At 41.1% G+C, this 24365-nt stretch overlaps 1 protein-coding gene across 1 annotated transcript in view; it reads left to right on the top strand.

Moving 5' to 3' along the window:
• The window catches only part of SMC1B (structural maintenance of chromosomes 1B), a 60417-nt gene that overhangs the window by 11812 nt on the left and 24240 nt on the right, over positions 1–24365 (top strand). Inside the window, 8 exon segments of the mRNA XM_044678246.1 lie at positions 2062–2300; positions 2553–2811; positions 9093–9233; positions 11705–11787; positions 14796–15003; positions 16109–16294; positions 21902–22081; positions 23024–23170. Coding sequence (XP_044534181.1) covers positions 2062–2300; positions 2553–2811; positions 9093–9233; positions 11705–11787; positions 14796–15003; positions 16109–16294; positions 21902–22081; positions 23024–23170 — 1443 coding nt within the window.

Below are 24365 nucleotides of genomic sequence, written 5' to 3'. Positions count from 1 at the left end.
GTTCGTGAGGACCAGGGATACAGAAACAAAGGGAGGCACATCTCACTGCCTTCAGGAAGTTGACAATCCAACAAGAGGTACAGATGAGGCATAAAGCAGACACAAGGCAGCCTGCAGTGGGGTGGTGAAGGCTCTTGGCATTGGGGAGACCTGGAAATGCCTTGGGTTTCAGCCAAGTCTTGAAGGAAGCCAGGGACTCGAGATGGTGGGCATGAGAGGCAAGGGCTGATGTCCTGGCAGATAAAGGTGGGAAGTAGTGTCTGTTCTGTGATGGCTGGACTGAGGTGTGTGGGGATGGGCATCATGGTAGGCCAGGCAAAAACAGGGCTTTCAGTGGATGTGGGGGTAGATATTAGAGAGCCTTGGGTTTGGGGACCAGGATTATTTATGTGACTCACTCAGAGCTGGGCTATAGAAATTTTGCTTTGGCAAATGGGTAGAATTGGAGTTAGAAGAGCGGGAGAACCCCTTATTCTGGGTGAGAGATGAGAAAAGCCTGTTGTAATGGTGTCAGTGAGCAGAAAGAAGGGGCTGGAGAGAAGTGATAGAGCTTGTAAAATGGGGGGAAGGAAGAAGAAGGGGCAAAGAAGGGAAATCTAGAAGCCAGATCTCCCCTTATTCTTCTCTGCCCCAGGCTCTCTGCCCTAGCTTTTGCAGGGCATCCTCCTTTGGAATGTGCTCGAGACCCTTGGTGACCCTGGACACTCTTTGGTTTACCCTTGTTATTCTCAACAGGGCAAGGGCAGGGGTCCTCCCTTCTAGAGCCCCAGATGCCATACATACATCATGAAGCTGAGAAGGGTCACCTTTGTACATTCCAGGGCAGGATGGGAAGGTGGGAGAGAGGGTTTGAGCCCAGAGCTCACTTGATTGCTGTCTCTATCTCATTCCATTGTGTCCCTTTCCACCCAGTGTTCTATCCTGGAAAAATCATTATTTAACAGCTAGTAGACTTCGCTCTTGGCACCACAATACCATTTACATCCAGTCTCCCTTCTCCTTTAAACCTACCTAGTTCACATCCCTATGTCTTACCCTGAACCTCCTCAAGGGTCTTCCTGCTTGCTGGCTGGCAATCCCCTTGCTTGTCCAACTTTACCGCTCCTTTGGATGGACAGAATCATTTGTCATCTCCAAAATCTTCAGTGGTTTTCCACTAGCCACAACCAAATCATGGAAGGGCCTCCTGTCACTAACAAGATGGCTCATCTCTCTCTGTGATCCTTCCCTCTCCAGGCCCAAAATGACCTACCTTCTGCTCCCTTTCATTTCTAGTGGTTCCTCTCATCCTTGAAGTCCCTTTCCCAGCCCCTCCTCCCCTCTGCCAAGTTCTGTGTCAACCCCTACATGAGAATGTCCTTTCCTTCCTCAGCTCTCAGATGATACCCTTCCTGGCTCTCTCCCTTTTCTAAACTGAGACAATCTGTAGCTTGCTTTTTACCCACTCCTAGAGCCTAAGACCCCAAGAGCTCTCTACTCACAGAGTAGGTACAAGAATAGGTGTGAGGTATGAATGCTATAAGCCTTCACTGGCTTCTTTGTTTTTTTAAACATAACTTCATCCTTAGAATAAATTCTAAGTATTTCAAGCAGAAGAGCAGTAAGGACTAGGCAAATGGGGATAAGTGACTTGCCCAGGGTCACACAGCTAGGAAGTATCTGAGGCCAGATTTGAACCCAGGACCTCCCATTTTTCTCTAGGCCTGGCTCTCTATCTACTGAGTGGTCACCTAGCTTCCCCTGGCTTCTTGTTTAGAAAGGCAGGGTATCTGCTACCATCACAGGATCATAGCAAGAGCTGGAGAGTTGATTACTGGGGGAAAGTGAGGGGCAATAGTGGCCAAAAGCTGTGGAAGTGGCTACTGGTGATGCTGGTAGTGGTTAACAAGAAGGGAACATCAGGATGAGTAGAGGTGCAGCAAACAGGCCTAAGTGCCCTGTGTCCTCCATGCATGGAAAGAAATTCTATTTCTTGCTAGCACCTCCTAGAGTGCAGGCCTCAAGGAAGGGGCATCAGACAATTCTGGCCCACCCAAAGTCTCCTGGTTTTACCATGAATAGGCTGACCGCTACCAGGCCCTCCTCGAGGACCTGAAAGAGAAGAAAGTCCAGCTACAGCTTTTCCAGCTTTACCACAATGAGAAAAGAATTCAGTTTCTGTCAAGTGAATTAGATGAAATGAACAAGGAGATGACTCTCACCAAAGAATCCCTTTCTGATGAGGAAAACATAGTGAAGACCAGGAAAAAAGAGCTGGGCAGGTTAACCAGAGAACTGCAGCAGATGGAGAAGGAGATGAAGTAAGTCTCGTGTGTGTGTGTGTCCTAGCAAGGAGATAATGTCATGTTATTCTCCCCATTATTTCACGAGAGGGAGTGAGCAATTTGTCCAGGGTTCCATAGCTCATTCATGATGACTAGCAGGGTCCTTGGGCAGTAGTTGCCATATGTGAAATATTGCCTTGTTGTGAAAGTGTACTTGACCTTGACCTTCCCCCTTTCTCCTGAGTCTGGATGTTCACAGAAAGCAAGTGAGTGTCATTTCTTTTCTAGAGCTCTTGAAGCTGTGCTGAACCAGAAGAGGCCCCAGTATATCAAGGCCAAAGAAAATACATCACACCACCTCAAGAAGCTAGAGACTGCCAAGAAGGCCATCAGGATCAGCGAGAAGCAGTGCACCAAGCAAGAAGATGACATCCAAGCTCTGGAAAAAGAACTGTGGGACTTAGACAGGACATGGAGGAATTTTGAAAAGCAGGTCGAAGAAGAGAGGCTGCGTCGTGGGAGGGACATCGAGTTGGAAGCCAGTCAGGTAAGAATCTGGGGTCTGCTGGGGTGAGGAGAAAAATGGAGCAGGAATTAGATGAAAATCAAGAGAGCAATGATAGCCTTTGGAATATTTTTAATATAGCAGTATGCATATACCAATTAACTAAATTAATTTATTTACTTATTTTTAGACCCTTATCTTCTGACTTAGAATAAATACTTAGTGTCTTTTCTGAGTCAGAAGAGTGATAAGGGCTAGTTAAGTGACTTGTCTAGGGTCATACAACTAGGAAGTGTCTGAAGCTAGATTTGAACCCAGCACTCCCATCTCTAGGCCTGGCAGCCACCTAGCTGCCCCAAATAATTTTTTTAATGCCTATTTTTTCCATTGATAAGAATATTGACTTTGAGGCCTCTTTGTAATATAAGGTGATAGAGGTATTTTAGGTTTCTTGCACCTTGGATATTCTATAAATTTATTTGGGGGTCATTCAAGAGCTGAAAATGATATTAACAGGATTCACTTTTGTTGCCAAATGAATTTTGGTTTTGTTTTTGTTTTTATATTCACTACTGCCACAACCAAAAAACATTTGGCTAAACAAATGCATAAAAAAGAAATATGCAAGACCACAAACTCCACATTGTGAACAATTTGTTTAAAAATATGTAAATTATATATGTATGCTAATTATAAATATCTTCTGCTTTTGAGTTCCTTTTGGATTTTTTTGGATCTTTTTTCTCTTGATTTTATGGCTGTTTTTTTAATGATTGTATTGAATGTACGAATATATTAGTCTCTTTTCTCTCTCTTCATATATTTCCTTTATTTTCTTTATACTTCCAATTTTTGTTATTTCAATAATATAATCCATTACATTCATATCACAATTGATTCAGCATTTTTCCCCATTCCTTGCATTTGTGTTGTTTCTAGTTATTTGTCATAATAAACGAAGCTTCCATAAATATTTTCATACAAACACAGCTTTTTACCCTCTTAATAATGCCCTTAGGGCCTACCTCTAGTAATGGAATCTCCAGGTCAGTGAGCATGAATAGTTTTATGGCTCTTAATGTATAATTCCATTTTGTTTTTTTAAAAAAAAATTTACAGCTACTCTAGCAATGTAATATTAGGCCTGTTTTTCCCTGAACCTATCAGTATTAAATTTGAAGACTTTAAGCCTATACCAGAGCCATATTTTTCTAGATTGGTTCTTAAGCCACAGACATAATCTGTTGCCAGGACAATATGTTTTCCAAGTCTTGACAGCTTGGTTATACTTAGTGGAACTTTTGTTCCAATGCCAAAACCCCTTAGTATTGCAGGATTACCTCCGTAATATGATGAGTGTTAAAGACTTTTGCAAAATATGTATACTCTCTGAGTCATTGTTTTCCCATCAGAAACTATGTTTGGATTATGTATATGTTCAGTCTTAGATCAACTGTGAACCTAATGCAGGTGTGTGAGGGCTCTCCAGATATCTTATTTATCTTAGGTAAGGTTCTATTCATCTCCTCAACTTCTTTTTTATTTATTTTGTTAGATTTATCTAGTTCTGAGAGGGGAAAATTAAAGACCATTGCAGTTATTATTTTGTTATCTCCATCTGTATCTCATTTAATTTTTCCTTTAAAAATCTGGATGCTGTAACACTTGGTACATACAGGTTTAATATTGATAATGCTTCATTATCCAAAGTAACACCCCTCAACATAATATAGTTACTCTATTCATCCCTTCTAATTTTATTCATTTTAGCCCCAATTCTGTCAGAGATCATGCCTACTTTTCCTGCTTTCTCTGGATCAGCTGAGGCATAGTATATTTTACTCTAGCCCCTCACCTTTATTCTATGTTGATCTCTCATTTTCAGTGTTTCTTGTAAATACTACATTGTCAGGTCCTGGTTTTTTATCCTTTCTGATATTCATTTTCTTCACATGTGGGAATTCATCCCATTACACTCAATGTTATAGTTATTAGTTGTACTTTTTCATCTACTCTGTCCTCTTCACTGTCCTCCTCTTCCTTTCTTTCTGCCATATCCTTCTTCATATGTCTAGTTTCCTTTGACCAATATTTCTCCTATTCACTTCTCTTCCTAAAAATACTCCCTTATCCTTCCTTTTCCAAATTGGCCCACCTTTCCAAAGGTCATTCCCCTATCCTTTGCTCTTTATCTTTTATTTCTTATTCTATCCACCTTTCCCCAAATCCCTTCCTTATCCTCCAACTCTGCTTTCCTACTTCTTCTTTTTTTAAACTCTTACCTTCTGTCTTAGAATCAATACTGTGTATTGGTTCTAAGGCAGAAGAGGAGTAAGGGCTAGGCCAGGGGTCAGCAACCTTTTGGCGGTGAGAGCCATAACCTTGTTACAAAGATAGCATTTGGGAATTTGTTTGTTTGACCTCTTTTGCTTGTAGTAGGTGGATCTAGGCTTAGATTCTCTATCTCTAGCAATTTGCAATGCAAAATTGCGAAATTCATCTCTGTCTCTCTCTCTACAAGATTCTTTTGAGTTCATGTTTCAAATCTCTGATGGTCCTATCCTTTTCAGAATCTAATTCTTGTTTTATTTGGTTTTCTTTTAGTCTTGATTCATGTATGTAGGTTGCATGTTTCCTAATTTCCTCCAAGGATAACTCTTCCCACTAAGGACAGCTCTGCCTGAAATATACCTGTATTGGGATACTTGTACCTTTTATAAATTGCCTCTTAATGTGTGGTACAGCCTCATCTGCTCTATCTCTATTAAATCCCAATAAGTTTTCAGAATTCTCCATCAGTCTGTCTAAAAACAAGCTAGGATGTTCCTCCTCAGACTGCCTCATCTTCTCAAATTTACACCAGCCGTTAGGGCTCTTTGCGTGAATTTTTACAGCTTCCAACAGGTCAGATCTACATTTTACAAGTGTCCTCATGCTTTCTGGTGAACTTAAGTCAATGGCAGAATGGTCTCTAGGCCAGTCCATTAATACAGGATTTGATCTCGTTTCCTCAATAAACCTGGCTTTTTCACTAGGTGTAAAGAATTCCTCCAAAACAAATTCAACTTCCTAATATGATGGGTTAGAAAGACTGAATGTCCTCTTTAACTCTTTAGCCACCTTGTAAGGTGAGAGAAAAAACTTGGGAAATCTTTTCTCAGCACCTCCAAATCTTGTGCTGTAAAAGCCTTATACGTTTTCATATTTACAGCTTCACCATCAGCCCTAAACTGAGTTTGATCCACAATGGGAAACAATGTCACAGTAGCCGATGCCATTGCCCCCTTCTCAGTCTGAGTAGCCACACCAGTCTCTGTCTCAGCTTCATTTTCAGTCTGTGTGCTCATGTCAACCATTGTCTTCTTATTAGCCTTATTTTCTTTAGGAAGATACATGTTTTGTATTAGTTCTAATTGTAAGATGGTGTGTTTGTCCAATTCCTGTCCAAGTCTGATTTTATTGTTAATCTCAATCATCATCTTCAACTGATCCCTCATTAAAGACATGACATTCTCTGTATCTCTTCTTGCTCTGCCACTAACCCAAGCATAAATTTTCTTTAAAGCCAAAATTGTCTGCAGGAAAGCCACCAAAGCTACAACCACTGTTGGCAGGTAGGATAGAAACTCTGCCAGTGATATAGTTAGATATCTATAGGTGTCATATATCTTTACTAATTTCACTAGATATTCCGGTATTGTGTAACACCAGAGCCTCATCACTCCCTGGGTGAATGAATAAGCAAACATGGCAAGAGTGCCCAGGATAAATGTAATCCTTACAATTCCCATTATCCTTTCTCTAATTCAACAGGTCCAAAGCCTGGCTACATCAAAAACTGTTATAATTATGGGAGGTCTCTTGATCTATTTGAGATGGTAAATTGAGAAATAAGATGACCCTTCTCCCTTATAACAGTTGCCCAGGCAGGTCTAAGAGGTATATCCCTTCAGGACCCACCTGGGGTTAATTGATATTGATTTGGGCTCTTTAGCTAGGATAACGCCTTGTATTCTGACTGCGATTTCTCCCTTTCCCAAAACAAGCTTTGAAACTGCTTTAGGAAGGTACTTTAAACTTTATATTAAACAAGAAGGATATGGGTAAAGGACTGTGGTATAGAAGACCCTATTCTAATGGTTACTAATGAAATCTCAACTGCCAGCAGATGAAGAATCAATGTAGCTTCCCTCTGGTTCAGCCTGGCCAGGACTAAACCAGAGTAGGTAAACTGCTGGGATATTTTGACTTCTTCTTCAATAGATCTTCAGCCTTACAGTTGAGTTAGTCCACCCTTTCCACCCTCTTCTTCGTCTCCTGCCCACTTCCCGGATCCCTCCCGGGCCCTGGGAAACCTAGATATCTAGATGATGAAACTCCTAATATCTAGGGGCAGTAGACACCGAGGTGGTGGTCAGGTACAGGTTGGAACGGTATCTCAAATACAGGAAGAGTTTGCAGAGAGATGTTTGCACCCTCTCACTCCAGACCAGGATCCACCAATCTCCAGCCTCAGCACAGGTCAAAGACCCAGAATCCCTTCTCAGGGTTCTCAACTGCCCCTCCTCCTGCCTTTCGCATGACTTCCCTGGGAACATTCCATCCAATTGACTTATTTGTCAATCAAAGGTGAACTTCAAGCTCCCAGATTCAATATAACACACCACATTTTTTAAAATGTAAATTCGTGAGAGCCGTACAGTGCTCACAGTGTCGCTCCTGTAACAGCACCTGAAAAAAAATTGGACTTTATGGCTCCTGCAGAAAGAGCCATATCTGGCCCTCAAAAGAGCCAGATATGGCTTGAGAGCCAAACATTGCTGACCCCTGGGCTAGGCAATTGTGTGTGGGTGGGGTGGGGTGGTAAATGACTTGCCCAGGGTCACACAGCTAGGAAGTGTCTGAGGCCAAGACCTCTCATCTCTAGGCCTGGCTCTCAATCCACTGAACTACCCAGCTGCCCCCTGTACCTTCCTACTTCCTGATTCCTTATCCCTTCACCTTACCTCCCTACTTCCTGATATATACTCCCTTCTAAATATTCTGCTTTTCCTTTCCATTTCTTATTCCCTTGTCCTCTCTCTTCCCAGTTCCTCCCTTATCCCATCCCCATCCCCTTCAGTTTCTCTGTATATTAAGGAAATGTTTACCCTTCTAATGGTGTATGTTCTTTCTTTATCCCAGGTCTGACAAGAGTTGGGTTCTAGTACTCCCAGCCCTCCACCCCATCATCCCCTTCTCTGTGGTAGTTCCTCTACTTATTTCTCCTCCACAGTAGACACAGTTGTTCCCAGGGTCCTTCACTTGTGGATTCAGATTCCAGTCCTAGCCTGGGACATGCAGACTCCCCTGGTTTAGCAAACAATTTGAAGTTGCTAATCATGATACCCACCCCCAACCCACCCCCTGCTACTTTGTGAACTGAGGTTGGGGAAGTTAGAAATCTTTCTCTCTAGTTGTTCTTAGTTGTTCAGCTTCACTGCATACTCCTCTCTGCTTTTGCCACTTTTAATATTGATTTTATGGAGTTAATTTTGGTTGTTTGTTGTGGGGGTGGTGGTGGGGAATTGGGAGGGTCAGAAAGCTTCCCACCCTATTCCACCATCTCTCAAATGAAGTTTTGCAGAGAAGTAGTATCTCGCTCTTTATTATAACTATTCTCTCCTTGTGAATGTAGAGAAAATTTTTCTCATGGCTATATGTGGTTGTATAGAAACTTAGATGATTGTTTAAATGACAGAAAGGTAAACAAATCAATTCACACAGTAATGTGATGAATTAATCCAAAATTTTTGGATTAAATTGATTACTTATTATTTATATGAATTTATATGAAAAGGTTTTCTCTGTGATTTTCTTTTTCAACATTAGTTTTGTATATAATCTTTCATAACATATGTTTAAATGCCCAAATGATCAGGTATGCAATGTTTATGGAGATTCTCCCTCTACATCTAAGTATTTATATTTAGACACATAGAGAGGACTGTAGATCTCTAGGTTATATCTCATTTGGCACACTATTTTTCACTCCCCAAAGCCATGGAGTTTGGCCCATCTTTAGTGGATGGCAAAGATTTTAGAGTTTTGTTTTGCATAACTTTTGAGTTATCCAAACTAATTTGTGGTTGGACCTATCTCTTGAAACATTTGTTTTATGTCTGCATTATTTCATTGGGTGAAGTTTGCTAATAATTGCACGGTCTATAAACAGTATTCATTTTTGATAAGATTACTTAGCTGCTAAGCAAATGTGTTACACTGTGACAATTTCCTGTCCCGTCTCTTATTGAGTGAGCCATGTTTGAATGCTCTTTATCCAGCTGGATCAGTACAAGGAGCTCAAGGAACAAGTGATCAAGAAAGTGGCAACCATGACCCAGCAGCTGGAAAAGCTGCAGTGGGAGCAAAGGGCAGATGAGGAAAGACTGGCATTTGGGGACAGGAGGCGAGCAGAAGTCCAGGTATGGCAGCTATGTACTTGGAGTGTTAACTCCAGCCCCTCACCACCATTGTAACTAGTGCCAGACCTACCTGCTGAGTCTACCCCATTTGTTACTAAGATCCAGATAAGCTTTCAGGGAGGGAGTGGCAGATGGAGTTGCTGAGAATCAGCTCAAAATTCAGGGAAAGGTAGAAAGCTCTCTTCTGCTTTGGTGACAGGATAGAGGCTATCTAAGCTGTTAGAGTTTTGCTAAGGGACCTTGTGATTAGGATACCTTTTGGAACTAACTTCTTAATCTAACTATCCTTCATTTCTAACACAAAATGTGTCTTGATTTCTAAACCACCCAACATGGGTTCAGCCCCATAGGTAGGTAGGGTTCATTCATACCTGAAGACTTCAAAGATGTATAATTTTACTTGTGTGAACACTCCCCCAAAAACAAAGATTCTAGCCCTTGTGGACCTGTTGTGTGCAGGTCTTGTTCTAGCTGCTGAGCCAAAAAATGACTAATACCAATTCCTATCTTTTATACACTTCCAGCCTCATAGGGAAGGGAAAACATGTATGTGCCCAAGTAACTAGAATAATTGTGATCAGCATGGTCAAGGTAGTCTTCTCAGAGTTCAGAGAAGGGAAAGAGTACTTGTAGTAGAGAGGGGTGTGAGGAGTCTCAATAAAGGGCTTTCCCTACCTGAAGGACTCTGAAGGGATAGGGGCTAGGATTTAGTTCAAAGACACTCATGGGAATAATCATATAATAGTTAAAAATACTTTCTCTGCGGATATTCAGAGGTTCTTTCTCTTCTATGTATATGGACAGTTGCAGGAGGCCCTCAAAGTTCATGATGTTGGCATAACCCCGCATGAGCTCTGACAAACTAGCAAAGCGTGTGTCAGAAGGATGGATATCTCTCACTCAGTTTCCCCTATGTGACTCTTTTCTCACTAGCATTTACTTTGTACTGAAACTATTGCAATCAGTATCCCTATTCAGCCCCAGGGAGACACAGACAAACAATACTGGTTCATGGCAAGAAAAACCACAGTCACAGACTACTCACTATCCCAAAATAAACCCCTAAACAAACCCCCATAATAGAGGAACTTTCCCTAGAATCATCCCCGCAATAAACCAGCAATTAGTGAGTTAATGCAAGTTTCTAAATTCCCCAGCAAGAATGTACCTGGCCTAGATTTGCTCCCAAACTCCCACTGACCAAGGAAACAGTGGGGTACAAGGAAAACAGGGGAATGACAAATTAGCACAGAATCACCCTTCCAGAACTGCATTCTTATTAACTCTGTAGCAGAAAGAACAGCAAACTTACCTTTGAAAAATAGTGAAAAATGAAAGAATATAATGGGAACAATATTTGGACCAGACTGATATTATTGTATCTTATTTGATGTAATCAATTACCATAACTATCTTCTTGATTAATGATAGGTCTGAATAGCATGAAGTAAGAATATGCATGATTTAATTAGTTAAAATATAATCAACCATTATGCTTAGCTAGGAAATGGCTGAAAATAATAAAGTTGCAACTAAACCATTCCGTAACGAATAATTCTTGACAAGCTTGCTTCTTTGTTTAATCACAGCAGGATAATTAGTAAACGCCAGTCATATGATATTTCAAAAGTTAATATGTGATTTTGAATATATGGGAAAATCAAAACCTGTATGAGATCATAAAGAAAAAAAGGGCATAAAAATAAAAATCAGCAGATGGCACTAGAGAGAACAGCCTCTGCAATTTCACTTGCACTCTGGCTCGTTTTCACTTCATTTCGCCACGCCATCCCACCTCCAGAGACCCCCAAGCAAAGAACAGGCTCTTCGAATACTGGCGCCCGAACGGGGACTTGAACCCTGGTTTGTCAGAGCTCATGCGGGGCTATGCGAACATCATGAACTTTGATGGCCTCCTGCAGACAGTCAGGCATAAAGCTTGTGGATGAAATTCTTCTCAGAATCAAAATTTTAAATGTGTAAAATAAAATACATAGGATGCTGAAAACCAATTCATTTGAAATAAAGTTCTCATGCTATTTAAAAGCCAGTAATTTCAAGGCCCCTGGGTTAAGAATCTTTGCTCTAAATGTAGGGAAGAGTATAGGAGGAGAAACAAGAAAACATGGCTCATGACTACTGGGGTTGGAATAGAGAGTGTAGGCTTGAGATATGTGGAGGACATGAGGCTGGAGAGTGAAGAGAGATGGCCCAGAATGCGAGAAGGCCTTTGGGGTTGGGGTGGCCCTTGGATGAGATGAAGAAAGTTAACCTTCAAAAGAGGGAAGACTTCAGAATTGAATTATACCTGAAGACATGGCAGTATCCTTTATTGAGGAGATGGAAACTGCTCCCAAGTCTATTGGAGAAGCTTCCCAAAAGCCTTTTCAGTACAATTCAGGCCTGATATTGATCAAGGGCTGTTCAGTAACTCCCATGATTGAGTTTAAATTCCATTTGCTTTTTTTTAGGGAAATTTAAAGCAAGTAAAGGAACAGGTAGAGGACCATAATAAGCGCATCGAGAAGTTGGAGGAGTATACCAGCACATGCATGTGGGTATAGAACCAAACATTATTTGCTTATTTGGTCAGATTGTGATGGTCATCCAGCAGCCCAGGAATATCCTGGCCTTTTCCTTTTGCCCCTTTTTACTTCCTTTACTACAGAAAGAAAATGAAGGTTTCACCCCAGAATGTTGGGGAAAGCCCCAATGTAGCTGCTTTCTGGAGGAATTAGAATCCCTTTCTTCTTTAGAGAGGCAGGTCTAGCTAGGGTAATAGGAAGAATCATAGGAAGAGTCTTGATTTGGAGTCAAGAAACCCATAAATAAATCTTGATATCATTCCTCATCAACTGGATGCCCTGGGTCAGTCACTAAGCTTCACTTTCCTCATCTGTGAAATGGGGCTTAGCACATCCAAGGATTTTTGTGAGTTCCAAGAGAGATACACAGTGTTATAGGCTGTAAAGAACAATGCCAGAGTCAACCCATGTTCATTTGTTCATTGAGCCTTCGGGGTCATTACTGAATCATGTCATGTTTCATAGGTGAGAAAAGAACCACAACCTAGAAAGTAATAAGCAAGAAGGGTTTTTAAATTGAAGAGTTGAAAACAAATTCTTAGTATTCACGTTCAGCTTGGGGAAAAAAGACACCACTAGGAAACAAGTTATCGAGGTCTTTGGTTTTAGAAAGATGAAAGTTCAAAGGTTGACAGTTTCAAAACCTCTGACTTTTGTTATTAAAAATCTGTTTCCTACTTGTGTTCTGGAATTTCATCAGTCTAGGGTACTCCTATGGAAGCTCTCTCTGCTAATGCCCAGCTTTTTTATTTACCAGGTTCAATGACTCACACTTCCTGTGTGGGTCAGTGGCGGGGCAGGCTTCCTCATTCCAGGGCTAGCTCTATCTTACTCTGCCTCTGCCATCAGACATATTTGGGCTGTCAGTGTGGGGGGCACTCCCAGTGTGAAAATTCACTTCATTGTTACCCATCAGCAGCCTTAGGAGAGTGGTCTCAGTCCTGGAGAAGTAAAAGGACTTTGCAGCTTGTCCCCCAGGCAAAATGTGTTAGAAGCAGGATTCAAACCCATGGCTTCTTAACACCAAAGCTGTCCCAGCTACTTTGCATCTCATACCATAACAAGAAACTTCTGTTAGGTGCCTATTTCTATAGCATTATCCAGTTTACAGAGCATTTTTCTCACCACAACCCATTGGATAGAGAAAAAAATTAAGGCTTAACAAAGTTAAGTGACTTGTTTGAGGTCATATAACACATTTTTGGTAGCATCAGAGTTAATCCAGATCCAGTGACCAAGATCCTGTGCTCTTTTGACTATGCTGCTACTCAGTACATTGGACTTTTTATAAAAGCCTTCTTTCAGCCAGAAATCCCATTACCTTTGGATCTCCAATTACACTGATTATTTGCTTCATATCTTCAATGAGTATTCATTAAGTGCTTCCATGGTGGGGATGAAACAACCCCTGTCCTCAAGGTGCTTCAGTTCTATTCAGGAGAAGAGAATAGTATGTCCACAAAAAAGTCCATATGGGTGAGAGGAGTCTGGGAGGAAAGCATTCTAGAACCTCTTGAACTCTGAATTCTGGAGCATTGAAAGGCCTGAAATAAAGTGCCTTTTTAATCATCAAAGAGTAATTACACTTAAATTTGTTTAAATTTCAGTATATTTTAATTTATCTTAATAAATATTTCCCAATTACACATATTAAATTTTTCACCATTCATTTTTAAAGTTTTGAATTCCAAATTCCCTCCTCTTGAGAAAGCAAACAATATGATATTGATCTTACAAGTGAGGTAATACAAAAATATAATTCCATATTGGCCATGTTGCAAAAGAAAACACAAATAAGGAAAAACTAAATGATTTATATATGCTTCAGTCTGTACTCAGAGCTCATTAGTCTTTCTCTAGAGGAAGAGAGTGTTTTTCATCATTTGTCTTTTGGAATTGTCTTGGATCATTGTCTTGATGAGAGCGGCTAAGTCTTTCCCAGTCAATCATTACATTATTGCTGTTAACTCTATATGATATTCTGGTTCTGCTCACTTCACTTTGCATCAGGATCATGTGAGTCTCCCCAAGCTTTTTTGAAACCATCCCCTTCATTTCTTAGAGCACAATCATGTTTCATCCCAATCACAAACCACATCTTGTTCAGCCATTCCCCAATTGATGGGCATCCCCTCAATCTCCAGTTCTTTGCCACCACAAAAAGAGCTGCTCTAAAAGATTTTGTACAAAAACAATTTCCTTTTCCCTTTACTTTGATTTCTTTGAGATATAGATCTAGTAGTGGTATTGCTGGTGTTACATTTAAATTAATATCCAATAACTCTAAGTATTTATTATATTTTATAAGATTTATTAGTAATCATTTGAAGTAATCACTAGAAGAAATAAAAGAACAAAGTACAAAACTTAAGTATGACCACATGAGTAAACCTCTCCTACCCCAACCTCCCCAATCCGAGTTCCCAGGTAAAGAGCCAGAAGGAGGAGCCACACAAAACTTGTATCTTCCCTATGTTAGTACATGACATAGATATATAAATGAGATGCTGGGATTTAGAGTCCTGGGGAGCAAATTCTAATTACACACTAGGTCAAAGGGTATGCCTAGTATCATAGCCCTTTGAGTGTAGTTCTTCTAGACTGTTTTCCAGATTAATAAAGAGTATTTAAGTTTTGATCAATTTGGTATTAATGAAAGGAAATAAAACAAGACAGAATTCTTAACAATCAGAGATATCCCAGATTGGAAAGATAATGAATCCTTTCTCACTGGTGGTTTTCAGGTGGTGCCGTAAGGCCAGGTCAGGGATGCTGTTTCAGTTGAAACTAAATGCCCTCAGACATGATTTCTAAGTCTCTGATGCTGTCTGGGTCTGGTTGTTTTGTATTCTCTTTCTCTGAAAAACCCCAAACCACTTTTAGTGACTACATAATTAACCTGACTCCCTCCATTCCCTTATGATAGCAAATAATGGAATCTCTATTTGCTTTTCCTCCGTGTTTTTGTGGCATCTAGTGATTGTTTGAAAGAGAAGACACAACAAGAAGAAGCCCTTTTTGAGGAACTTGAGCAGTCTAGGGTCCGAATGGCTGAAGTAAACAGCGAATTGAGTCGTATTGGAGGGGAATTACAAAATGCACACATTGATCACCATGAGAGCAAGCGGCAACAAAAGAAAGCTGAAGTTCTGGAGTTCCTGAAAAGGCTTTACCCTGAGTCTGTGGTAATTAGAAACTTTGACTTAATCCTTCTGGGTGAATTAGATTATTGATGCCAGATTCTTAATTAAGGTCAAATCAGATCAAGTGGTGAGCTCATTAAAACAGCCTTTCAGTTTAGTGGGGAAAACAAATCTGATCAAAAGGTAGATATGATGGGGCAGCTGGATGGCTCTGTAGACACAGTGCCAGATCTGGAGATAGGAGGTCCTGGGTTCAAATTTAGCCTCAGATACTTCCTACCTCAGATACTGGGTAAGTCATGTAACCCCCATGGCCTAGCCCTTATCACTCTTCTGCCTTAGAAACAACACACAGTATTGATTCTAAGATAGAAGTTAAAGATTTTTTTTTTTAAAGTAGCTATATAGAAGTCATAGTTTCCACATTAGACCATCCACCTGGACTGGAACAGTGACTTTAGAATCTTTGGGCAGTGTGCTTAGCTTCACTGGACAGATCCAGTCTCTTGTTTGGTGAAGCCTTTCTTGCAGTTGTGGAGCCTGCCAGGCAGAAACTTGAGGCCTCACAGGGCACCAACAGATAGGGAACAGACACAGATCATTTGACCTTGAATCTAAAGAAGAAAAAGCCACAGATTGTTTCTCTTAAGGTGATCCCTTTTGTCAAACTCCAGCAATAGTTTGCTGGAGTGTTTTCCTGGACTTCTCAGAACTTGTGCTTATTTAGTTGCTTGTCTTAAAAATATGATATTTGAGGTCCCAGATTCATATCTGTCCTCAGACACTCCTAACTGGGACCCCACCATTTCCTAGCCCTTACCACTCTTCTGCCTTCCAACTAATATATAGTATTGATTCTAAGACAGAATGTAAGGGTTTAAAAAACCCATGGGATTTTAGGTGATTTTGGAAGCATTGGTTTCAGAGATGACTAGAGTCACCTTTTGAGGCCTTTCTGTATATTTTATAGCACTTAAAGTAATGCAAGATACTAGTGCTATTTGCAAATGTCTGTTCATAGTAAAGTCAAGGGGATTTTTTTTGGTTTTTGAAAATGAGATATTTGTCCTTTTTTATTAAACTGAAAGAAATCAGGTATTTACAAATATTTGTGTGCTTTTCTTCCTTATTTTTGGACCTACCAAAGTATGGCAGACTCCTTGATTTATGTCATCCTATTCATAAGAAATACCAGCTTGCTGTGACCAAGCTCTTTGGCAGATACATGGTGGCTATTGTTGTAGTTTCCGAAAAAGTAGCAAGAGATTGCATCCGATTCCTGAAAGAGGAAAGAGCTGAACCTGAGACGTTCCTTGCTCTGGATTACCTTGATGTAAGTATGCTTGTGCACGTCAAGATAAAAACGGAATATTTTTGCTGAGATTATCTTGAAAGATTGTTCTTCTGTATTGTGCCACACCTGGGATACCCTCAAAGGAAGGATACACAGACTCATAATCTTTGCATGGCCCAGCTGCCCAGTTATATTGCAAGAACCTGGCAGGCTGGGGCAGGGTTTTCATAGAATTTAGAGAATATATAAGTTAGGAAAGAACATCACAAGTCAGTTAAAGATCTGTCTGTATTTGAGCAGAAATTATTTATTCAACATTCATTCACTGAAAGAACATTCAGGAAGCACCAACTAAATGCCAGGTCCTGAAGATGCAGAAACAAAGATGAAATGACTGCTCTCAAGGGGCTTACATTCTTTTCGGAGAGATAGTATCTGCAGGCATAGATAAATATATAATAGACACATCCTATTTTGGAGGGCTGGGGGAAACAAACAATTGGGATCCAAAAATATATCATGTAGAAGGTGACATTTGAGTTGCATCAGTTGGAGGTAAAGAGGGAATACATTTCCAGGCATTGGAGAGAGGTAGTTCAAAGGCACAGAAATGGGAGTTGGAAGGGTATGTACAAGAAGCAATTAAAAGACTGGTTTGGTTGGACTATAGAAAACACAAAAGGGAACAATAAGGCTGGAAAAGGACATTGGGCCAGCCTGTGCAGAGGCTTGAATGCCAACGAGAATAGTTTATATTTGGTCCCATAACTAATACCCTCAAGTTGATTGAATAGAGGAGTGATATGATCAGACCTTCTCTTTGCTGCTAGCAGTATGGAGAATAAATGAGAAATCTGAGGAGAGGTTTGAGGCAAGGAGACTAGTCAAGGTGAGAGGTGATGATCTCACCATCAGGATGGTGGCCAGAGAGAATGAAAAGGAGGGAATACAAGAGATTGTAGAGATAGCAGCAACGAGACTTGAATTCATCTTGGATATGATGGTAGTAAATGAAGCATCTTCCTTGCATGCAGATTTGGGAACCTAGGTATCTGGAAGGAGGTTCTCTTTTGGGCCTTTTGAGCTTGAGATGCCCTCAGTACAGCCAGTTTCAGATATCCAATAGACAATTGATGGTGTCTGGAGGTCAAGAAATAGAAATTTTGGAGTCATCTTTGTAGAGATGGCAAATAAACCCATGAGTGCTGATGAAATTACCAAGAGGGCTCAGAGTTTTGGCTTATATCCACAATTGAGGAACACAATATGGATGAAGATATCAAATGTTTTTTTAAAAAGTATTTTAAAAATGTATCTTTTAAAGAGGATCAGTAATTCTTTTGGAAAAAAGGAGTTTTAGTTTAGTTATGAGACTAGAAAGTAGGAATCATTGGAAGCAGAATTAAGATGGCAGAATGAGAGTCATTATTTTCCCAGCTCGCTAAATTCAACTCCTTTACAACGCCTAGAAAATAGAAAAGTCACATTGAATCATTTTACTCACCCAAGAGAGTGTAGGAACATAGGCACAGAGGTCTGGAGACAATGGGGTTGGGGCTGGACAGGAGCATTGGGGAGCATTCTAGATAGTAAAGGGGCTGAGACTAAAACCCAGGGCTATAAGTCCCAAGGTGGAAAGAGATCCCAGGAGACTTATCAGCATGGGGAGCAGGGACAGGTGTCAGCTGGCTGCTGTGTCATCATGTGAAGTTCATATCAAGGATCTAAGGTCGAGAGAAGCAGTCCCAAGTCAACTGGACCTGAGTTATATTACAGAGTAGGGAGCAAGTGGAGGAGGGGCTCTTGGATCTAACTTATTCCCACACCTAAGCCTATAGTGGAATCACCAGGGCAGCAACCAAAGGGGAGCCAGCAGTTTGGTTGCTTTGAACCTGCAGAACCTCCCAGTGGGCTCTTAGAACAACCCAGCAGTGGTCTACAGAAATAGGTACATGGAAGCTAACAGACCCAAACCAGATCATGAACTTTCAGAGCTCATATACCATGAGGGTGGGGAACAAACTTCCCCCAGACCATATCGCCTTGGAAGTACTAAAAACTTGTGGACCTCCAGACTGAGCTATGAAAGGCACAAACTCAGGCCAGACATCTGCCATGCACCCCCAAAGTGAGTGGAGCCCAACACTAACATAAAAGTCCAAAGTCAAGTTAGACTAGGCTAGAAGAATAATCAAATAAACAAAACCAGCTACTATGTTGATAGGGAAGCTCAAGACAAAAAGACAAGAAGACAATGTCTTAAAAATGTCTATAAGTAAAGCCTTAAAGAGAAATGCAGATTAGATGTAAGTCTAAGAATTCTTTGAAAAATTAAAGAAAACGTTAAAAATGGTCTTATAACAATAACCAAAATGGAAATGTACTTTGCATGACTCATAAAAATAAAAAAAAACTTTAAAAAATATTTTTAAATCGCTTAAAATGCCATACAAGATTTAGCAACCACATTATAAATGAGTGAAGGGCTTAGAATACGTTATTCCAGAAGGGATTACAGCCAAGAATAATCTACCCAGAAAAATTGAGTATTAGCCCTACAGTATGGGGGTAAATGGGCATTTAATGAAATAGACTTTCAAACATTCCCAATGAAAAGACTAGAGCTAAATAGAAAATCTGATGTTCAAAGACTCAAGAGTAGCATTATAAAGATAAACATGAGTGAGAAATAAGGGATTAAGCAAGGCTAAACCTTGCATATGGGAAGACGCTACATGGAACCCTTCAGAACTTTATCATCACTATGGGTCTTAGAGGGAGTATAGTCAAAGAACATTCTTTTTTATTGGGTTGGTCTCAGATGAAGAATGGAAGGGTTGGGGAAGAAGGAGGTTTCACATAAGGGGTCAACAAGGAAGAGTTTATACAATGGAGGTGATAGTAGGGGAAAGAGTAGGCAAAACTTGAAATTCACCCATCTGAACTGATTCAAAAAGGAAAGAAGAAACCCAAACACAGTTGAGTGTAGAAATTAGCTAATAGGGAACTATGGGGAAAGGGAGTAAGAGAAAGGGGCAGTGGGGAATAGGAAGAAAGGTAAACTAAGGGAAACAGTGGTCAGAAGTTATTCAAATTCTTGAGGGGGTAGGGTAAAAGATAAGTATAAGAAAAGAGGATGGAGGACAATACTCAGCAATCTTTTTTTTATTTTATTACATATACATATATATTTATTTTTTTTATAAAATTTTTCCATGGTTACATGATTCATGCTCTTTCTCTCCCTTCCACTCCCCCTCCCACTCCACCCCTTATAGCCGATGCACATTTCCGCTGGCTTTTACAAATGTGTCATTGATCAAGACCTATTTCCATATTATTGATAGTTGCACTGGGATGGTTGTTTAGAGTCTACATCCCCAATCATATCCACATTAAACCCTGTGTTCAAGCAGTTGTTTTTCTTCTGCATTTCTACTCCCACAGTTCTTTCTCTGGATGTGGATAACGTTCTTTCTCATAAGTCCCTCAGAATTGTCCTGGATCATTGTGTTGCTGCTAGTAGAGAAGTCCATTACATTCTATTGTGCCACAATGTATCCATCTCTGTACAATGTTCTGGTTCTGCTTCTTTCACTCTGCATCAGTTCCTGGAGCTCATTCCAGTTCACATAGAATTCCTCCAGTTCTTTATTTCTTTGAGCACAATAGTATTCCATCACCAGCAGATACCACAATTTGTTCAGCCATTCCCCAAGTACATTTCCATATTGGTCCTTGTTTTCCAGTTTTTTGCCGCTACAAAGAGTGGGGCTATAAATATTTTTGTACATGTCTTTTTCCTTATCTCTTTGGGAATACTTGGCAATCTTAACTGTGATTGTGAATGGTATGAACACCAATTAAATGAAAGCAGATGAATAGATTGGAAACCAGAATTTAGCAACCTGTTGATTACAAGAAACATACTCCAGACAGAGTGAAAATAGGGGCTGGAGCAGATCTGTTTTGCTTCAACTAAAGTAAAGAAGGAAAGAATGGTAATTAATTAGGATGTCAGACAAATTAAAAGCAAGAATAGATCTAAAAGAGGGGAAAACAAATTTTACTAAAAGGTACTGAAAACATTGGAAAAATAAATAATTCATTGCTGATTGAGCTGCAAATTAGTCTATTCTGGAAAGAAATTTGGAACTGTACCCAAAGATTATAAAACTGTGCATACTGGCTGGCCCAGCAATACCATCACCAGGCTGTGTCCCAAAGAATTCAAAGAGGGAAAGGACCTATTATATAAAGAAATATTTATTGCAGCTTTTTTCATTGTGGCAAAGGATTGGAAACTAAAGGAATGCCCATCATTTGGAGAATGGCTGACCAAGTTGTAGTCAGAAGGTACCAGCCACCAGGATCTAGATTAGGTAGAAAATGTGGTTAAAAGTGACTTCAAAGGAGGAGGGATTGCTAGAGTCAGGAAATGGCCTTGAGGAACTGGGAGGCTTCAAGTCTTCCAGGACCAGCTGTCAGGGTGAGGAGGGCAGGTATTATAATTCCTAGAAAGCATGGCCAGGAATGCACTGTCATCCGGAGAGAGCCAGGTGTCACTGAGGTCTAGAACTGAAGGCTAACCCCTATCCTTTCAAATCAGTTCTGCTGCCTGCTGGACTTTCATTTTCACCAAGTTGACCAGAGTCATCTCAAACTGAGCATGTTCAAAATGGGACTCCTTATTACCCCTCAACCCACCCATCTGCTTACATATCCTCTTTCTGGTCAGTAGTCTCTGAACTGGTCACCTTACCCGCCTCCCTCTGCCTTCCCTGCAACCTTTAGGCCAGTCCTGTCCTCTGCTTAGGAAGCTTCAATGGCCTCCACCCCTGTTGCCCTGAAGATAAAAGCGTACACTACTTTCTCTTTGACTTTGAAAGCCCTTCATGCTTTGGCCCAGCTGGCTCTCCAGGGCTCATTCCTGGCACCAAGTAGAGTCTCTTAGATATCTGATTCATTCATTCATTCATTCATTCTTTCAGGCCATGGAATGAATTGAATGAAAGACTCAAAGCTGATGACAAAATCCTCCTGGTTCTGGGGATTCATTGTAGCCTATGCAACAGGCGTGGAATACTCTTTCTCCTTCTCCCATCAAAGTTCAGCACAAGAGCCTCCTCTTTCAGTCAGGCTTGGCTGATCTCACCCACATTTTAGGCTTTTCCAAATCCCTGTCCATTTAGACTTTGACTATTTGCTAGATTTAACTGACCTGGTGACTAGAAACTTCTTGAGTGAATGAGTCAACCAGTATTGATTAAGCATTAAGGCCCAGTGCTGATTCTGGGGGCACAAAGAAAGCTGGCTTTGTAGCCTTCATTTCTAGCCTGGAGTCCAACACAGAGTAGGGTGGTTCTTGAATAGTTGGCCCTCAGCTTCCTCCTTGGTGGGATGAGGGACTTAGTCTAGATGACCTTTGCTGTCCCTCTGGCTTCTCAACCTGTGGCTCCATGACCTTGGGGGCCCTCAGGAGATTATCTGCTCTTCTTAAAATAACAAAACAAGTAGTGTCTTGCCTTCTCCTTCCACCTTATCTCATGCAACTATTGCTTTACATTGGGTTCTGCTTACCAGGACTGTGACTGGCTGGGGATGCCCACCATGCATGGCATTGTGCCTTATTATTACATCTTTCAGATCAAGCCCATCAATGAGAGGCTGAGAGAGATGAAAGGCTCCAAGATGGTAATAGACGTCGTGCAGACACAGCTTCCACAGCTAAAGAAAGTCATTCAGTTTGTGTGTGGCAATGGGCTTGTGTGTGAGACTGTAGAAGAAGCCCGGCACATGGCCTTTGATGGGCCTGAGCGGCTGAAGGTGAGAGGGATCAGACTGCCTGGATCTGGGAACTGGGCTTGGATGTTGCTTGGGTATCACATGTGTGCATTATATGTATTATACATGGTCTTCAGTGGGCCTGAGTGGCTAATGGAGGCAGGGGGAGACCTATAACCAGCAAAAGATGAAATGACTGAGGAAACAAAGTTTGATCTTCAGAGCCTATAGATTTCCTTTTTGTTTTGTTTTTTAAACCCTTAACCCTCCATCTTAGAATCAATACTAAGTATTAGTTCAAAGGCTGAAGAGTAAGGGCTAGGCCCATGCTGGTAAATCTATGGCACAGAGGGGGCTGCTCCTTTACCCCTCTCCCTGCTCACCTGATGGACATTTCTCACATGACCCACCCCTCTGTCAAGCAGCCCAATGGGAGAGCTTCCTCCTTCCCCTGTCTGGGGTAAGGCAGGGGCCTCACATGAGGTGTGAGGGTTGCAGTTTGGACACCCAATCTCTAAAAGGTTCCCCATTACTGGACAATGAGAGTTAAGTGACTTCCCCAGGGTCACACAGGTAGGCAATGTCTGAGGCCAGATTTGAATCCAGGACCTCTCGCCTTCAGGCCTGGCTCTTTATCCCGAGTCACCTAGATGCCCTGAAACAGACTAGCTGTAAGTGGTGAAGTTGTGTCCAAACAAAGAGTTGCATCAGAAGGAAAAAGAAAAGCCATTCCACCTTGGTCTTCCTGCCTTTGAATGTGAATTTGACTCTGGCTCCCTGTTTTTTGTTAATTTATTGAACTTGTGGTAAAAGGCCTCCTGCTGTTTCTGCAGAAAGCCACCTTTGCCACCTGGGTTCATCATTCCCCTCTAATGCTTCTGTTGAAAGTCAGCAGGGGCTCCTGTACTGTCTCTGCATGTTTTCTTTGGAAATATTTACCTGTTAAGACAACTTGTACCAGCTGAAATCAGTTTGAATTCACAGACGGTGGCTCTTGATGGAACATTGTTTTTGAAATCTGGAGTAATATCTGGAGGATCAAGTGACTTAAAACTCAAAGCGAGGTGCTGGGATGAAAAGGAAATAAATAAGCTCAAGGAGAGACGAGACCAGCTCATCAGGGAGTTAAAGGTAAGTGGGTGCGCTCATACTAAAAGAGGATGTTTACCAGAGCATTGTTGGGGAGACTTCTGGCTGGCTTCCTCAGTGCCACCCAAGTGAATAGTGATCATTGGCTTTTGATAGATAGCTCCCTTTCAACTCTGGCTCTTCATAACTGTCATAACAACAACAACTAGTATCTTAATAGTACTTTACAATTCTTATCTCATTTTGTTCTCTGAACATAGCAAAGTTGTGAATTGCCCAGGGTCACATAGCTAGGAACAATTTGAGGCTGACTTTGAATTCAGGTCTTCTTGATTCCAAGTTCAGAGCTCTAACCACTTTGGCATCTAGCTGCTTTAGGATATAGTTTTAGATATAAACATAGGATCATAGATTTAAAACTTTTTTTTACAGATGAGGAAACTGAGGCAGATAGAAGTTAAATGCCTAGTGGCCAGTCTCCCACCAAGGAAATGGCTAAGTGGAACTCGATGCTACGTCCTTCTGACTCCAGGCATGATGTTTTGCCCAATGTACTACCCAACTACCTCCCAATTCTGATCCTGGTCATGTGACTCTAAAGTCAGCCTCTTTCCAGTGCCCCATGATTCATAACTTAGAAATACATAGATACCAGACTAGATGTAATCACTTTTGATGATGCTTAATTGTTTAAGTGACTGTACATATTTCCCCCTAACTTAAGGTGTCCTTTGCAGAATCCAAGAATTGGATTTTAGGCCTTTAGGCCATCAAGTTGTGCACCTTGCTTGATCACAAATCCCTTTTTACTGCCCTACCTCCAACAAGGAGTAGTCCAGTACTTCCTTCCTTCCTTGGCAGTCTGGAGGGCTTAGGCTACTGTGAGAATTAGACCTCAAGAGCATCAAGGATGGGCACTAAGAGCTTATTTTCCATCACTGGGGATGTGGCTCACTTTTTAGTGGTGGATTCTAAATGTCCAAGTAGCCTTCTCTAAGCTTCCAGAAAGTTCCCACTTAGGGAGCCTAAAGGCTTTTGGTCAATCTGCCTGGGATCTCTGCAGCTCTATCTCAATCCTATTGCTTCCAGGACCCTTCCTCCTTGGTTTTGTGGCCAGGGTTATCCTTGGCCCCCTTCTCTTCTCTCTCCACACGAATGTGTTGGCCATCCCAGCTCCCACTGATTCAGTTCGTTCTCTCTCTCTCTCTCTCTCTCTCTCTCTCTCTCTCTCTCTCTC

This window comes from Gracilinanus agilis, chromosome 5 (assembly GCF_016433145.1).
Source record: "Gracilinanus agilis isolate LMUSP501 chromosome 5, AgileGrace, whole genome shotgun sequence".
NCBI lineage: Eukaryota > Metazoa > Chordata > Mammalia > Didelphimorphia > Didelphidae > Gracilinanus > Gracilinanus agilis.
The sequence above is the reverse complement of the archived record's forward strand: the minus strand, read 5'-3'. Positions and strand labels throughout refer to the sequence as shown.